The sequence below is a fragment of the Palaemon carinicauda genome, chromosome 10, assembly GCF_036898095.1.
Source record: "Palaemon carinicauda isolate YSFRI2023 chromosome 10, ASM3689809v2, whole genome shotgun sequence".
Classification (NCBI taxonomy): Eukaryota; Metazoa; Arthropoda; class Malacostraca; order Decapoda; family Palaemonidae; genus Palaemon; species Palaemon carinicauda.
The window spans coordinates 119,938,489-119,957,832 of NC_090734.1; the positions used below are offsets into that span (position 1 = coordinate 119,938,489).

General features: G+C 33.8%; 1 protein-coding gene across 1 annotated transcript in view; it reads left to right on the plus strand.

Annotated features, from left to right (window-relative positions):
* Positions 1-4,592: 4,592 nt before the first annotated feature.
* LOC137648719 (uncharacterized) overlaps positions 4,593-19,344 on the plus strand; it is a 203,302-nt gene continuing 188,550 nt past the window's right edge. Inside the window, exon 1 of the mRNA XM_068381773.1 lies at positions 4,593-5,264. Within this exon, the coding sequence (XP_068237874.1) occupies positions 5,183-5,264 (82 nt within the window). The 5' untranslated portion in view covers positions 4,593-5,182. The remainder of the gene's footprint in view (positions 5,265-19,344) is intronic.

The following is a 19,344-nucleotide window of genomic DNA, read 5'->3' on the forward strand; positions in this document are numbered from 1 at the left end:
TTGACTGCCTACTAGTTTATGTCAGGAATTGTATTTTCCTTTTTTATTATTTTTTTCCAAGAAGCTTGGGTGTACTTAAAACCACATGGAAACAAAGAAGAGCCGGTCATGCCATTTCTATATGTATAATATAGTATTTGCTTTTTGCATTCCTTATAGTTTATTAAAGTCAAATACAGTGGTATCTTGGTTTACGATTTTAATTCGTTCTGTGAACGAGCTTACAAACCAAAATACTTATTTACTAAAACATTTTTTCCCACAAGGAGTTAAGGAAATACACTCGGTGCGTTCTTCCCCTAATATACACAATGCACTGATTCACATTGCTTTTTTAATAGAATTTAGTGGAAAGAATACAATTCCTAGCAGCACAAATAAATGCAAATTAATGATTCAAAAGAAAAATTGAAATATTAATTAGTTAATTCGCACTTTACCTTTGAGGGGACTCATGGCTGGTGTGAAGGAGACGAGAGAGGGTCACTACTTAAAGGGAGACTCTCCCTCATGAGAACTTCGTTCACTCTCTTTGCATCAATTCCATCTCTTGAATGCAGATCTAGGGTTCTTGAATCACTTCATAGAGATCTAGCTAAAATTAGTGCATGGTGCAAATTATGGGGCTTAAAGTTGAACCATAGCAAAACTGAAATTATGATTGTAAGTCGACAGTGACTCTTCAATATCCAGATCTTTGCATTGAGAATGATTTTTTAATTATATGTATGATTCTTGATTGCAAATTTACTTTTGAGAAATACAGTCGGTCTTTTTCTTCTTCAATTGCTAAAAAAAAATAGCTTAAGATTTTTTTTTAAAGATTTTCGGTGATCAATCTGTTCCGAAGAAGTTTTTTAATTTTTTCATTCTCCCTTCTTTCGAGTATTGTTCTCCTGTCTGGTCTTCAGCGGCTGACTCTCATATTTGTAGGACAAAAACTTGAAGTCTTTTAATATCTTATACTCAATCTAGATATTAATCTCTAACACCGTCGTTCAGTTAGTTCTTTATGTATGTTGCATAACTTTTTCATAATTCTGACCATCCTTTGCATTCAGATTTTCCCAGACTGTACCATCCTGTACATAGTACTAGGTATGAATTTAATTCTAACAGCCATGTTTTCTCCATCATAAGGCTCAACACTACATAGTATTCTTGAAATTTTATTCCAGCTGTAACCAGACTGTGGAATGATCTTCCCGATCCAGTGGTTTTCATGTTGAACAGGTTGATATAGGTGTGTCTTCATACTTTATGTATGACAGATCTATTTCTACTTTATTCTTGACTAGTTATTTTTCATATTTAGATTATTTATTTCTTTATTTCCTTTCCTCACTGGGTTATTTTTCCTGTTGGAGCCCTAGGGGTTGTAGCATACCGCTCTTCCTATTAGTGTAGTACTTATAGTAATAATAATAATAATAATAATAATAATAATAATATTGAAAGCTCCATTTGTTTTAGCGAAGTAATTAAGTCTTAATCTGTAGAGTTTTTTGTTTTAAGCTATTTTGAATTTACTGTTATCCAGTGGTTCTTCCGCCTACACTCAAAGACACCCACACACACACACACACACACACACTATATATATATATATATATATATATATATATATATATATATATATATATATATATATATATATATATATATGGGATAGAAAAGTACATGTATAAGCATTTGTAATATTACATCTACGTATATCGATTTCTAACATAACCTTTCGAAGAATTCTTGGAAAACTGCTGATGACGCTGTTTTCCTTTGCATCATCAACTTACGCAAAGAAGTAAAAAAAAAAGATGGTTACGAAGATAAACTTTCTTTACCGTCATCATCTAATGGAAAAAAAGGTGAAATGGTTGAAGTCCAGATGGTTTGTGAAGGTCAGTTGCAAGCAGAAATATATAAGCGCCAGATTTCAAGTCCTGTTATAGTTGCTTTTTGAAGCGGATGGTCGGCGTAAAAGTTAAAAGTGATAAATGCGGAGGTCAACTTGTATTGATGTCAATTGCTGTGGGGTTAATGTTTTCAGGCTGTTATTTAAAATCGAAATATCTCAAATTAGGGGTTGTTGGTGGCCGATGAGGTAACGTCCATGACTGGTGAACGCCAGACTGGGGCTCGAGTCCCGGTCAAAATTGTTAGTTTCTTTGGTCACTGCAACCTCACCATCCTTGTGAGCTAAGGATGGGGTGTTCGGGGAAGCCTACAAGTCTATCTGCTGTGTCATCAACAGCCATTGCCTGGTCCTCCTTGGTCCCAGCTTGGGTGCTGATCATATGTATATATGGTCAGTCTCAAGGGGGTTGTGGTGGCCGATGAGGTAACGTCCCTGACTGGTGAACGCCAGACTGAGGATCGAGTCCCGCTCAAAATCGTTAGTTTCTTTGGTCGCTGCAACCTCACCATCCTTGTGAGCTAAGGATGGGGTGTTTTGGGGAGCCTACAAGTCTATCTGCTAAGTCATCAGCAGCCATTACCTGGTCCTCCTTGGTCCCAGCTTGGGCGCTGATCATATGTATATATGGTCAGTCTCAAGGGGACTGTGGTGGCCGATGAGGTAACGTCCCTGACTGGTGAACGCCAGACTGGGGCTCGAGTCCCACTCAAAATTGTTAGTTTCTTTGGTCGCTGCAACATCACTATCCTGGTGAGCTAAGGATGGGGTGTTTGGGGAAGCCTACAAGTCTATCTGCTGAGTCATCAGCAGCCATTGCCTGGTCCTGTTTGGTCCCAGCTTGGGTGGAGGGGGGCTTGGTCGCTGATCATATGTATATATGGTCAGTCTCAAGGGCATGGTCCTGGTCGATGGGGCAATGTCACTATCCCCCTGCCATTCATGAGTGGCCTTTAAACCTTTAAATTGATATTGCTATGAAAATTTACTTTTCTATATTTTAATTGACTCTTTTAATATAGAGTTACTGCAATAGTTTTTTTAAATTGATATTAGAATAAAGATTGATTTTAATATAAAATCTTAATTGATTTTAGAATAAATATATGCTTTAATAAATCATCTTAATTGTTTGTGGAATAGATTTATTTTAATAGAATATCTAATTGGTATTGGAAAAGAGATTCACTTTATTAAAATGCCTTGATTTATTTTGGAATAATACCCTAATATTTTCTTTAATCTACCGACTTGATAAAATGGTTAATCAAGTTAAGGAAGTTAAGGAGTGATGCAGTTAGGATCATTTATTGATCGTTTTGATTAAGTCTCTTCATGAGCATAGCAAGTGCAAAGTTACTGTTAGTGGAGTCCTATCAAATGAATTTCCAGTGAACAGTGAAGTACTCCAAGGGAATGTGTTGTCACCTATTTTGTTTATCCTCCTCATGGATTTTATAATGCATAGAACAGTTGGGCAGTTAGGGATGGTGGAGAAGAATTGGACTGGATCGGTAATAGGAAATTAACTGACCTAGAGTATGCTGATGACACTGTTCTTATTAGGAGAACACGCAGCATTTGCAAAGCTTGCTTACCAGAATACTTGACATATCGCAGCAAGTTAGGCTCAAGATAAACAGAAGAAAGACAGAGGATGAGAACAGAATATGCAATGGAAGATGAAATATTATTGAAAGGAGAAGGGATCAATAAGGTAGAAGCATTTAAATATTCAGGAAGTATGATATCTAATCAGGGTCTTTAGAATTTGAGTTTAATGAAAGATTGAAAAAAGCAAATCAAACAATGGCTAGGTTAAGTAAAATTTGGAAATCTACTCGCCTGAAATTACATATAAAAATCAGGCTGCGTATCAGTTTAGTGAGATCGGTGTTACTGTATAGACAAGAGTTGGGATATGACAATGAAACAATATCCAACGCCTTTTGTAGATTTGAGAATAAAGCCCTCAGAAGAATATTAGGAGTTGAATGGCAGGACAAGATTAAAATTAAAATGACAAGAGACAACTAGAGTGCCATATGTGGATGAGATCATGGTGTGGGGTAGATGGAGATGGTTTGGGTATGCTCTTCTCACTCCCCAAGAGAGTTTAGTTCACCAAACTTTTAACTGGGCTCCACAAGACACTAGAAGAATTGGAAGACCCATTCCAACATGGCTGAGGACTATGAAGCGTGAAGTAGGAGATGATGAATTGAGAAGTATTGATTTAAAAGCTCAAGAGAGAGATGGCTGGCGAAATCTAACCTAGACCCTTTGCGTTAATAGGCGTAGATGATGATGATGAAGATTTATTGTTATTTTGCCGAAATTTGAAGTTTTTTTTTACGTAAATTTTATGTAAGTTTAATTTCTTCAGGTGAGAAGGGTATAATAATGAAGTTTCCTCTAATATTTTTAAATATCAAGATCATTCACAAAATATAGGAGAAAGCTGACAAAAAAAAGTGTCATTTGTAGGAAACTTATAAGTGAATCATACATTGCAAGAAATATCGTTGGCGAGGTCATCTGCTCGACTAAAGTCGGAGCCCGGGAGTGGATAAATGGATATGAGCAGATCAACGCCCCTCCCCCCCCCCCCCTTCCCCTGTACAGAGATCCCGCCAGGGCCAATGGCTGATACTCCCATCCGCAGAGATTTCAAGTCAGTCGGCAACCATACGTCGACGCGGTAGCAAGGAGAGGTCGTGCTGGAGGAGGTGGTGGTCGCGTTTGTGTGTGCGTGTGTGTGATGTGTAATTGTTACACACCTTTTTTTGGGTGAAATAAAGGTTTTTTTACGGCGCCTGAGAAATGTGGTCCTTCGGGGAACATCGTTCCAAAGAAATTGAAAGTGATGGAGATACAGCAGAGTAAAAGCTGCCGTTGCTACTAACGTAAAATGATTCATTCTGAAGTTTTTCATTTTTTTCCCCGTGAATGATTTGAACATTTAACTTATGTGGATTTAAAATTGGCGGTTTGTCCGTTCACGTGACACTTCGATTTGTGAGCTGTTAGAGAAGAGGTTTATTCCAAGCACTGAAAATTTTGTTGACATTTCACAAAACTTTTAAACTAGGAACTAATTGACAGTTGAGCCTTCCAGTTCCCAAAAAGAAACTTCTTTTTATTGACTTGTTATTAGGAGACATGCCTATGAATTAAAGTGAAACCTGCAAAAGAATTTTATTCCTGTATTCGTGTGAAAACCTTCAACTAAATTTCCACTGAAGTGACTGCAAATACAGGCGTTAGTAGATGATGGGGCGGTTACTGTATTACTGCATCTTGCTCCTCCCCCTTATTACAGCTGTTTCTGCAATTTGGTCATATTTATCAGGTAAATAACGCTCTCTTTTTGTTGTTTTTGTGCCTTTCATTCTTAAATGACGTGAACTTTTATTTTGATGGAATAGTGTTAGCTTAATTTAGGCTTATAAACTCTGATCATACGATTAATTTTAGGCTGTTATGATACGAAATATCCATTTTGAATTTATCATGTTTTGTTATCGTCTTGAAATATATCCATTTGGCCAGGCAATTAAATGGCTTTCAACTTAGGCCTCCGTAGGAATAGGCCTAGCGTTGTAGATAACAGTCCATTACTACCCAACTCACCTAGGCCTATTTTAACAAAATATTTTAGTAGTGTCCTGTCCTAGTTATTAGATAGGGGGGACCATTGCAAAGTACTTGAAAATGTGGGAACTGATAAAGTTACAGAGTTAAAGATAACTTTGTATGCTAAGTAGGAGCAGATGGTTTAGGGCAAGGTCGTGGGTAACTTTCGAAGGATAAGCCCTAGGCTGATTGCATTTCTGCTAAGTTGTATTAAATTGGTGTTGCTGTTAATTGGTAACAAAACTTTGCTTGCTGATCAATGTGCTGGTGTGATGCAGTTAGTTATGTAGTACTAGTTTTATTATGCATAACTTTATATTCATAGCCTTTGTGCCATGGTCTTAAACTATCTCGGGGTAGAGTTCTCTTGCTTGAGGGTATACTCGGGCCCACTATTATATCTTATTTTTTCATCCTGTGTTTTGAAGTCTTTATAGTTTATGTATAAAAGATTCCTTTTGATGTTTTGTTCTCAAAATATTTTTTTTTCATAATTGTTCATTTCTCCTCTTGTAGATTATATATTTCCTATTTTCCTTTCCTCACTGGGCTATTTTTTCCTGTTGGAGTCTTGAAGCTTATAGCATCTTGTTTTTCTAACTAGGGTTATAGCTAGGCTAATGATATTAATAATAGGTTATCTGGTCACTGTTTTTAAACTTTAACTATTTGAAATGAGTTTTCATATGGAAATGATTTTACAAAGTCATGGTAAAATATTTTTAAGGAAGCAGGTAAACACAGAAATTCCCCAAGAAGTTACATTTGGTTCTTGTCGAAAACATTCGATTATGGTAAAGTAGCTCACTGACCTTTGACAAGATAATTGTTAGCTTCCATTTTGCAGTGCACCAGATGTCTTACTTTGTTTGAAACTAATTTTGTCATTGTTTTGACATATAATAGTTTAAAGTGGCCTTCCTAGATACTATCCTTAATTTAAATTAATATTCTCTCTCTCTCTCTCTCTCTCTCTCTCTCTCTCTCTCTCTCTCTCTCTCTCTCTCTCTCTCTCTCTCTCTGCTATGTTTAGGCGTACACCATCGTTACACATTTTATTTCGAAGGTTCGTGTAGCTGAAATGACAGGAAATTCTTGTACTTATTTGTTATTCCAACTCCTACTTATAGGTAGTTTTTCCTTATCATTGCCAGGCATTTTGATTGATGTATATACTAGTTCGATATTTACATAGACGTGAAATTTTCATATAGAAAATAAACTAATGCTGATATTTGTGAAAACAGTATAAAGGTACTAATGATACTGCATGATAAAAACGCCTTTTTTTAAATTTGTTTATTGTTTATAAGGAACAGATTGAATTAGCAGTGTTTTTAGATTATATTATTCAACGCAATTGTTTATGTTGTATGCTAATCTGGCGTTACATTATCCAGTATGAATTCAATGCTCACCTTGGCTGCAATAGGGTTTACACAGCCTCTCAATTTTACGCGCGAGCTCCCTCATGCTTAATTAGGCCTATACGCAAAACAATCGGTATAGTTAACCGCTAGTTAAACGGCCGTAGCAGTAGATCGCTGTTAATATGGTTTAAAAAATGTGCATTAAATAGATATTCCCGTGATTAACTACCTATATGATAATTAATAACGGTAAACCTAATTAGGGGCTGTGGTTATTCACTAATTCATTCAAGATAGCCTCACCATTCGTGAGATACGGCTGCCGTGACAGCCCGTATTATTCAGTAATGATTGATGAGGTGTTAGCAACGAATCATCTTTTTTATCTTGTAAAAATATATACGTATTAAATCATATAAGTCTTATAGATTATACGTGTAAAATAGATGTTTGTACATTTATATTTGAATTGAATATATCAGTGTTATAATATTTGTGGATTGAAATATCTAGATATATGAATTTGCAAGGGGCAGGCAACATTTATAATTGAAAACGCGTCGTAAGTTTCATAGGGTTTTCTCAGTATATATATATATATATATATATATATATATATATATATATATATATATATATATATATATATATATATATATATATTGTGTGTGTGTGCATTGGTTGTTTTATCGTGCATCTATTTTCCCCTTAGGAAAAGGTGCACCTGTAAGTTATATCCTGCGAATTTCTAACGAGTATTTATGGGGGCGAGGTTGCAAGGACCATGGCCTGTCCCATGTCGTTGATAGGAAATTATACATAAAAGTTTGAGGTTGTAATAATAACTGAAATATGATAATTATAAGCATAAGATAATAAACGTACTATTTTGGTTAATGTAATGCTTATGTACGTAGTAGACAGTCCCGCAACTTATAATGATTATTATTAAATAAACGGAATTGCGGGTCTCTTTTAGAGCGTGTATGTCATTTATCTATGACGTAGATTGTAGGTAATGTCAAATTATGCATGGAATTGCTTATGTTATGACGTGTGTGTAAAATGTTTATGAGCCATACTCAGTGCCAGATTCCAACTTAAAAAAAGAAAAAAAAAAAAAAAAAAGGAAGAAGATATTTAGTATTCCGTCACCTGACAAAAGATTATTCGTTAAGTAATAGGATGCCTTTTGAAATGCAGATTCAATGTCAGTGGTTCAGGATGAATGTGTTGAATTTAAACATAGCAAGATGTATAGGCCTAATCTTGTATTAGCATGAAGTGCTTTCACTTCTATGATTTTAGGCGCATTTGCGATGGTGTTTATGTGACATATTTTAATGTTAAAATGTTATGTTACTGTCTTATGATAAATTCCAATTTTCCATAGTTTAGGTTTGAAAAATGTCATACCTGCATGTCATAGACGTATGCTTTAAAACTTAAGTATTGATGTACGAGAAATGCATATTGATATTATGCATTGGGCTTTAGGCAAGTTAACAGAGTAACGAATATCAACGTTTAAACAACAACTGTTAATGATTACTAATATTGTAAGTTAATCAGCTCTTATTAAGGTGAATTGGATGACGTTGCTGTAAACTATACAGATCTTTTGGTCTGTCAGCATAACTTGAAGCTATGGTGAATTCGACAAATTTAGCCAGTATGACAGCGCTTTCTGTCTTTATGGAGAGGCTTACAATTGTTTTCTTGGGCGTGCAACCTGATAGGTCAATTCAACGGAAAATGTTATACGTTTGATGAACAGAATTGGATGTTTCCACGCCTTAGAAGGTCAATTCAACGGAAAATGTTATACGTTTGATGAACAGAATTGGATGTTTCCACGCCTTAGAAGTGGGTAGGAATAACGACAAGTGGGTGGGAATAACATCAATTGACTATTTCCTGTCATCGAAATTTCAGCTCGGTATTTAGTGCGGCAAGAAATATAAGAGGTGTTGGATTGCCTGTTGCGAAGGAAATGATTTGTCTTCCAATCTGCATACGGTCAAACGAAAGGAAACTGTAACATAATTATCTTCTTACTGAAAAAGACTAACTTACTGAAAAGATAGGGATGATGAACTAAGTCTAATATTGAGAGTAGTTTAAGAGAAGCTATAGAAGATACACTTTATAAGAAATTAAGATAAATAGCTAAAGGATTATGTTCCCGAATGTATCGCATAATTTGTTGCTTAGTGTGAAGTGAATTTCTGACGTTAGTGGGTTAACCCTTAGCATAATGTACTGCAGAATGCAGCTTAAATAGTACAGCTAACACAGCTGTAATTTTCTATTTAAAATTTTTTTCATAGAGTAAAATTAGCCTACCGTATAGGCCTACTTAGCGTACACGTCATCCCTTCATGCGCCAGTGCTGTCACAAGAAAGAGTTGCGTGTCGTTTGAAAGTGAGAGTTGTAATGGAGATCGACTCTTTAAAGTGTATGTTAGCACAGGATCTCGACTATGTATTTCTAACCTTTTCTTTGTATTTTTATAAGCAATTTCTTTACATACAGAATAGCAAATACATGGAAGAGACCTGAGCGAATGTAGGGAACAGTAACTCGGTAAACGAATTCAAGAATAAGTTAGACGCGATCATAAAAACTCGCTAAACAAACTAATGCGCTTTACCCAAAAGCAAATGGCTTCTCCGCAGATGGACTGAAAAATGTTTGAGATATCCAAAATCCTTGTAACTCTCTGTAATATATGCATAAAATGTAATCAGAAACTCTCTCTCTCTCTCTCTCTCTCTCTCTCTCTCTCTCTCTCTCTCTCTCTCTCTCCGGTTATTATTCGTTCAAGTGACCCATTGTATAGAGTGACTTAACCTCCAAACACAGCCCATCACTAATTCGTGACACGCGTCAAACACTTCTCCACAAAAAAAGAAAAAAAAAAAACACGAAAACCGCATCATTGATAGCATGTTTTTTCGTTCCAATCTCCCGTGGTATGGAAATGAGACTTGTAAGTATCTCAGTCGTGCTTGTACCGTTCTGGCAATAGCATTTGTACCTACTCTTTCACGATGAAACAGACTTGTCTTGGCTGTTACGCTATAATGCTTTAATTTCAGCGCTTCTCAAACCCCGTGTGTGGCCTTTCTCTCTTCTCTTTGCTTGCAAGTACTCGAGGGTAACCATTCGAAAATGGTCATGCTCGGTGTGTTTACTCAGGTGGCCAATTGTCTATGGTGATTGTTCGCTTTGGCGAGGATCAGGAACGCTTGGTGTTCAATGTTTCTAAAATTCTTGACGAACCATTTTCTTGTATGTTGATAATTAACTTTTTCTAGTACACATATATGCTATCTATATGTGATTTACCATTTGAACAAAATTGTTGATAGCGAAAGACCTAAAGGGAGCCATTGAATTTAAGAAGAAACTAAAGACATTACTTTTCACAAGATCATATGATTTGGAAGATGCTACAATCAAAGAATTGTATAAGTTATAATGAAAATGTTTCGTTAGATGATTAATATGGACCCGCCCGAGAAGTAGTTCACTCGACTTCAGTGGAGGGTTGGATTTAAACCCAAAACAAGTAACTCCGGAAAAGAAAATTTCCTTTTTCGTTTCGTAAAAGCAGGGCGATAAATGAAATGGAAATGTATACGTCATTCATAAAGTAATTGTTAGATAAAATCAGCATTTCTCGTTACCTCATTGATTAATTATCAAGCCTGTAATTCAGTCCCCTTATCTAGTGTGTTTTCCAACAATTGCCCCAATGCGCTGAATGGTCTCCCCGACCCCAGCGCTGAGCATTGAGTTCCAAATTCTATTTTCATGATAAAAAAAAACTATTACATTGTACGTGGAATTTTCAAAGAAAAATCTCTTGCACACATCTGTAACTCTCATTTCCTATTTGATCTGGAGTTTGTAACCGCATTTTTACCTCTAGTTCGAAAGTTTACGCGGCCCCCATCGCTGGATCAATGGAATCGAAATTTCATAAATCTAAATTTTGCTGATGTACTCGTCAATCGACAGCTTTATCGTTCTTGTTCCCGATCGTTTGTTTAAGAGACGGTGGTGGAACCAAAGACAACTTTTATATCGGTGGAACCAATGACTTCGAATGGTAACACAAGTAAAGGGAAATATTTGAAGGTAATTTCAACTTTCGTAGTTTTGGCAATGAGATGGCAATTCTGCTTCATGTATGTAAAGTGAACGCAAGCATCACAGTGGTACATTGTTGAGCCTCACGCCGTACAGTGTCGGCATTTAGCCTCTAGCTGCATCCACTTTTTAGCCTTCTAATTTACCTCCGTCCCACTTCCTTACTTCCAGCTCAAAATTCTTTGACTTGAAGTATTAACTTAGCAGTAAAAACTGGAAAACACACAAACGAAAATGTACTATACAAAGATGACGAAACGACCAAATAATGACTACATCTTTCACGGACGAGTCATCTCATCAAAGGAGTAATTGATAAGATTAGCGTTCATCGTCACGGTAATTATCTTCTTCAAGTTCACACCTCGACGAGAGATGTTCTGGCCCCGATGGGGCTTCAACGAGTCTCTCCGTGATGCGCACTTTGTGACCCGGGAAGTTGCCCCCCTTGGAGGGCTTTTATTTTATTTTTTATATTTTTGTTCCTTGGTATTTTCTCTCTGTTTGACGTTTTTTGTACCAATGCTATAAATGTGCTATATATAGCGCTATTTAGTTTTCGTCTCTTATCCTTCAGTGATTTATATGTTCATATATATATATATATATATATATATATATATATATATATATATATATATATATATATATATATATATATATGTATATATATATATTATATATTTATATATATATAGTATATATACATTATATATATGTATGTATATATATGTATATTTATATATATATTCATATATATATATATATATATATATATATATATATATATATATATATATATATATATATATATATTATATATACATTATATATATGTATTTATATATATATATATATATTATATACATTATATATATATATATATATATATATATATATATATATATATATATATATATATATCTATATATATATATATATATATATATGAGTATAAATTTGGTTGCGCATGCTCATGATTTATAATAGTACCAATTAACGTATGGTTTTATGCAAAAATAATGCAGTGTTTGATTGCCAATTTTATCAGTCTTGACTATAATTTGGAATTTACTTCCATGTAATTCCACATTATTTCAACACAGAATACTCGTACGGTGATTTGTGTAAGTATGTGTCATTTCATAAATCTTTATATAGATAAGGCTTTTAATACCTGAATTTCCTGTCCATTACATTTAGATTTATTTAATCTTAACTTTATTTATTTTACATTTTAACAATATAAAAAAACATGTAAAGTATTTTGCCGAATTATTCTTCAACTATTTACTAAAATCTTAAATTTCAGTTTCAGAGGTTAATTAGAAGTTATAATTGATTGATTGATTATCAGTTATCTGGCATCCTGACATCTATGGTCATTGACGCCGAGAATAAAAAGTTATTCCGATACAGTGTTGTAATATTTCGATAAATCATAACCTCCATGACTTTTTTATTTCAACCACATTAGGTAAAACTCGTGAATAAAATTAATTTTTCAGTTACATATTCATTGCACGATGTTTTTTACCCAACCTCTTTAAACGTTTGCTTCATTGAGCAACTGTCGTGATCTCTCGCAGTTGCACCTTGGCACTGAATGGCCCCCTTAGCCCTAACACCGGCCACATGGTCTTAATTCCATGAATGACAAGTCGCACGATTTTTCGTGGTCTGAATGCAACGTGCAGAATTAATCCATTTGGTTTTGCAATAAAGGAGCCGTGTGTGAAAATGTTGATTTGTCTTCGTCTTCTTTGTCTTTGAATTCTTCGAGGTGGCAATATTGCAATTTTTTTTTTCTACATTTCTCTGACATTGGACGCATGATTGTCGTGTTCCTTTCTTATTCTGCTCTGTTTAAAAACCTCATTATTTTTTTTGTGGTAAAAAACCTCGATTGTTGTCCTTGTCATTTGGATCCATAAATTTTAAAAAGAATAAGCGTCCTTTTCATTTATAAGAGCAATTTTAACTAGAGATATAATGTTAATATCGTGAGTAGGAAAACTCAAAATTTGGTTTATTTCATAATACTAGCTTCGCGTAACTTGTTTCACTTAGTCTAGGTAGTGAGGCGTCTGATGTGATATCATTCAACAAATACGAGCTTTTTTGTCATATTTTCTCTCAGGCATCATATCACCTCAAAAGCTGCTCATTCATTCACCCTACTTACAGTAGATAGTCATTCATAAAAATCCATGACCGTGAATTTCGTTCATGATATTACATTCAAGTCTTTTTTAAGGCTCTGTGTCTTATGAATTGTCGTTACCCACAATATACAGTTTAAAGGCCGCTCATGAATGGCAGAGGCGAAGAACCGTGACATTGCCTTATCAAAGAGACTGACCATATTAGATCAGCGCCCAAGCGGCTCCACCTAAGCTAGGACGAAAGAGTGCCAGGCAATGGCTCCTGATGACTTAACAGATGGACTTATAGGCTCCTCCGAACCCCACATCCTTAGCTCACAAGAATGATGAGGTTACAGCGACCAAATGAGCTGACGAGTTTGAGCACGATTCGAATCTCAGTCTGGCAATCACCAATTAAAGATGCTACCACCTGGTCACCACATGTCATATATGTTATCATCACTCTTAGTTACTCATATGATTATATGCCTTTAATTCCACCATTCCTATATTTAAATTCTCTAAATAACATTTTAAAATACGTATAACTCTTCCCTTCACAGTTAACATGATCATCATATCGCTACATCAAAGTCATAATCTGAGCTGAGCCGTCCTTACAATACCTTGCCTTGTTTCATGTCAGTCTTTATAGGGTTAATCTTGTGTTAGCCTCGGTGTAAATTAAGTTTTTCACTCCACCGTTAAAATTAATTACCCGACATCGTGTGATTAAATTACCTTTGCCTTATTTCTCTTGTAATTAATTTCCTCTTTTAGTATTAGCTTGGATTTTATGCTTTTCAAAGCCTTTGAAGTCATTCTAATTCAAAACCCTTTAAGTTATATTTGGAAATTCTTTTAATTCAAGCACTAACATTATTTTATAAATTGTTTTATTTCGAAATTAATTTTTAAATTGTTCTATTTCAAGATTAATTTTAAATTTTTTTTCTATTTCAACATTATTTTTTAAATTGTTTTATTTCAAACTCATTAGAATTATTTTTTAAATGATTCTGCTTAAAACATCTGAATTTTTGGGAAATTATCTCAATTCAAACTCTCTAAAATTAATTTTCTAATTATTATATTTCAAAAACTCTACCAATATTTTGAAAATAATTTTAATTCAAACCTTTCAGAACTATTTTTAGAATTATTTCCCTTCCGCCACACGAGTTTTGAAATCACCACTGAATTGCCTACCTTCATGCCACGCTTACAATGTCATATCTCAGACTACATTCAAACTTACAGATATAATCTAGTATGACATATAGAATCACATGTTATACCATCGCTAACACTGTTTCAACTTGTTTTCAACGTCAGTGACATTTGGTTATCTTCAACTAGCTTTCAGAAATGTTAGTCTTGTTCGCATGCGGTCTTTGAAAGTACTGGCCTTGTCTTCGACCACGTTTCGAATCACCAGTGTCCCAACTCTTGAAAATAGTAATATTAGTAATTTAATTTTGCAATGAATGTGATCGTCTAGAAGCTAACTTAAATAATTAGTTTTGTCTCGCCTTACATTATGAATTTTAGAATACTTTTGCTTTGTGTACCATCCTTTAAATTACTTAACTATTATAACATACGTAGAATCATGCATCGTTTTAATGTATATCTAGTATTTCCTTTGCATTTCGTATGTAAAATTACCAGCTATTTAATACCATACGTGGAATTATTGGTCTTTTTTAACCCACTCTTAAATTTAACGTTATTCAAGAGGAATTTTTTTTTTCTAAAAAGATATGAGGACCCCTAGAATCAAAGTTTTATTGGATGCCAAGGCAAAAGGAAAGTCGCAAGTAGGACACAACTCTCTTTCAAGTTACAAACGCCATCTCTAAATCCCCTGAAATGTAAAATCACGATCCAGTCCTTCAAATGGAACGTTTGAAGATATTTGTTGAATGACGAATAGCAACTGAAGTGTCATTTGAACTTCATTGTGAAAGTTACTGCTGACTGTAAAAATTGCATTCTTAAACATTGTCACGGTACAGGAAGATTTGACATTGACATTAGTTTTTCGGATGACTTGTCATCCATTCTTATGAGATTGCTTGTGCTAGTTTTACACAATCATAGAGACAGACTTGCATGTATATGGCCATTTTATCGCTAACAGACTTATTTTAATTTCTTATCAAATAAGTCTCAAATGGTTCTTTGTATCGAATTCGCTCTGCCTCGGGATCACAAACACAAGGGGAGATTCATTTTTAATTAAGAATTTCTGGGTAGACTAAATCGAAGTGACAATCGACTATACTATATCCATTAGAAGATATACAGTGTATACAATATATATATATATAATATATATATATATATATATATATATAATTTATATATATATATATATATATATATATATATATATATATATATATATATATATATATATATATATATATATATATATATGAGTGTGTTCGTGTGTATACAGGTTGTTTAAATACATAATTACTATCATAGTACGCACTGTAAGCGTATGTCAAATACCTTTTCTATTTACTTTAAATTACTCGTGAAATTTGATCTTCAGAACGATATTCGCAATCCCTTCATATTTTCCTAACCCGATGTGTACCGAGACTGTGGGTCGTGAGTCCTTTTAAACATCTCCCTTATTTCACGACGTAGGAATGTGCGAATCCAAGTGACTTGCAATTCCTGAAATGGTTATCTTGTCTTTTTGTCCACAGATTGCTCGTCTTGGACCGTGCGTTGCTGAAGACTTAGTGTCTTAACACATACCGTCACTTTCAGTACTGATAGAGCATTTTTATTGTTTGGATCTTGGCACTCTAACTTCGCGATGTTTTGATTTGAATGTAATAGGCCCAATTGGTTATCCGAGTGTGTATTTGGTGTGTGTTATTTTTAGTACGCCTTTTGTAAACTTTTAATCATTAATAAAAGATTTCTTATTTATTTGGGTAAGAGTAATACAGTGAGCATTGAAAGTAATATAAACATAGTTTGTCTATAAGATATCTTTATATCGTTGGGTGTAAAGATGTCTCAGAAGAGAGAGAGAGAGAGAGAGAGAGAGAGAGAGAGAGAGAGAGAGAGAGAGAGAGAGAGAGAGAGAGAGAGAGAGAGTAGTAGTAGTAGTAGTAATAGAAATATTGAGTTGCCTAACACTATGGCCAAGCACATTGTAGTCTGCTGCCAGAGAGAGAGAGAGAGAGAGAGAGTAGTAGTAGTAATAGAAATATTGAGTTGCCTAACACTATGGCCAAGCACATTGTAGTCTGCTGAGAGAGAGAGAGAGAGAGAGAGAGAGAGAGAGAGAGAGAGAGAGAGAGAGAGAGAGAGAGACGCAGTGACCCCCTGCACGGGCTTTGATTCATTTTGGTCACTCGCTGGCCCTCCCGTCAAGAATGCCGGTCGGTCCTTCCCCATACAAGACCCCCTACAGAAAGTGATGCTTCCCTCAAATATAAAATCAGCGTTGTTTTCTATTACGGGAATTTAAAGGGATCCGGGAGGCATGCCCACTTAAAAGGCAGGTGATTCTATCTTGGATATTGGGTTTTTAGGTTGTAAGACATCTTTTATTTTATTTATTTTTTTTTTTTGTGGAGGAGATTTTGGAAGAAATCGTTTATTAATCATTATCCATCAAGTAAGAAATACCTCTCTCGTAAACATCTGACAATTCTCTCTTTCTTTCTTACTCTCTAATATTCTTCCCCCCCCTCTCTCTCTTCTCTCTCTCTCTCTCTCTCTCTCTCTCTCTCTCTCTCTCTCTCTCTCTCTCTCTCTCTCTCTCTCTCTCTCTCTCTCTCTCTCTCTCTCTCTCTCTCTCTCTCTCTCTCTCTCTCATATATATATATATATATATATATATATATATATATATATATATATATATATATATATATATATATGTATATATATACATATATATATATATATATATATATATATATATATATATATATATATATACATATATATATATATACACACATACACACACACACACACATATATATATATATATATATATATATATATATATATATATATATATATATACATATATATATATATATATATATGTATACATATATTGATTTCGTAAGCTGAAGTCTCTGATTAGTAGCTGCAAATTGTGCTCGTCCTAAGAGTTCAGGCTGTGCTTGATCCTGCTTTATAAAAAATAATCGTTTAAGTAAACGTTTTAATGTGATTAGAAGACTTGCTGATTATCAACGAAATTATAACAAGACATATATTGAATCGTTCTAGTTCATTATATATCCGTTCTCGTTTCTGTAATGTTGCTGGTGAACATTTTACGTCATGTTGCATTAGACGTTGTCGGTTTTTATGATAGGTCAAGCTGGTTTTAGATCAGCCCAGGTTATCTCTCGTTGAAGCAAATCATAGCAAACACCTCGAATGATACGATTTATTAATCCTCATAGTGAAAATTTTTCTGATTCGTGCCTTTCGAAAATATGTATTGTGAGATCCCAGTTTATAAAGAATGTTCCTGAAAACTGAATTTATTTTTTATTGGTTTATTTGGGACTTTGTTCGTAATTTTGGTTATATCAAAATATCTTAGTGATATTGGGACTACGTTGTCGTGTTTTTCTTTCTTGACTTTTTTTTCGACATAGACAAGTTTCATTGCAATACTTGACTTTCGCCTGTGTTCCTTGAATTTCACAATTTCCAATCCTGTAGTTTCCCTCTGAGGCCTATCGTTCACAGTTGCCATTTTTGTTTAATTTTTTACTTAGGTTTGATAGTTTATATTAAAATCTACATTAAAATTAATACAGAGAAACATTTAAAGAGAAAAGTAGAAACGGTGTTTAGTTATGAACCCCCGTGAGGTGAGACAAATTTTTCTTACATTTAAATATTACAAAAAAAAATTAAACAGAAGAAATATAAGTTCAAACCGATGCAAATTAGAATAGAGATACAATTTCATGAATATTCTTTAAGTGATTAATTAAAGATCACCTTCATAGTCTCTATTTTCACCTGGCTTTATTCTTAAAAAACAAAATCTGAATCGTTTTGTCTTTAAGGTTTGATTGTGGTTGCCCGCTGAGCTAATGCAACCTCGCTTTTCATTGGGATATATTTTTATCCAAAATACTTTTTTATTTATGAAGACAAGTCGGTCGTTTAAGAGAAGTTAATGAGGCTTATCATTACTCAATGATTTTCATTGTAAAATATTTATAATTTAGAATCCTTTTAATAATGATTTTATTAAGGTTGCAATCTTGAATTTGCATCTCAAGGATACTGTTCATAACAAGCCTATTTTTCAGAATAGTATATCGAGGTCATAGACGGAAATTTTTTTATTCATAGATATTCTAATAATGACTTCTCTGTGTTTAGAATGAACAATCATATGCAAATTTGATTTAAACAACGATCGATGATACAATTGCTTTTTTTCATACAAGCAATCAATCTTGTCCATAATTCCATAGTCAAGCACGTAGGTATCAGAATTAAATTTCTCTGGCATTAAAATCATAGAGAAAGAATTGGAGTGAATTTAAGTATTCTTCGTTAGCTTTCTTCCAAATGTTTATGAGAAATATATCTCCATCCATTGTCTTTATATTGTGAGGATTCTATTTGTAAAGGAATAGAAGATTTCGAAAATATTTTGATGTTGTATAAGTAAAGATCATTTTAAGTAAGGTTATTTTTACCTCTGCATTGTACACATCCCTTCATAATTAAAGAGCAAGTATCTGGCTATATATATATATATATATATATACATATATATATATAATATATATATATATATATATATATATATATATATATATATCCTGTCATGTTCAGGAGATATATATATATATATATATATATATATATATATATATATATATATATATATATATATATATATTATATATATACACTATATATATACACACACATATATATATATATATATATATATATATATATATATATATATATATACATACATACATACATACATATATATACACACCATTAGCTACACCAGCTTTTTTGACTTTCTGATTGGCTTCGGTTCATGTTTCCTTTCTTCCATCTTGCTGTCCAACCTTTTTTAAC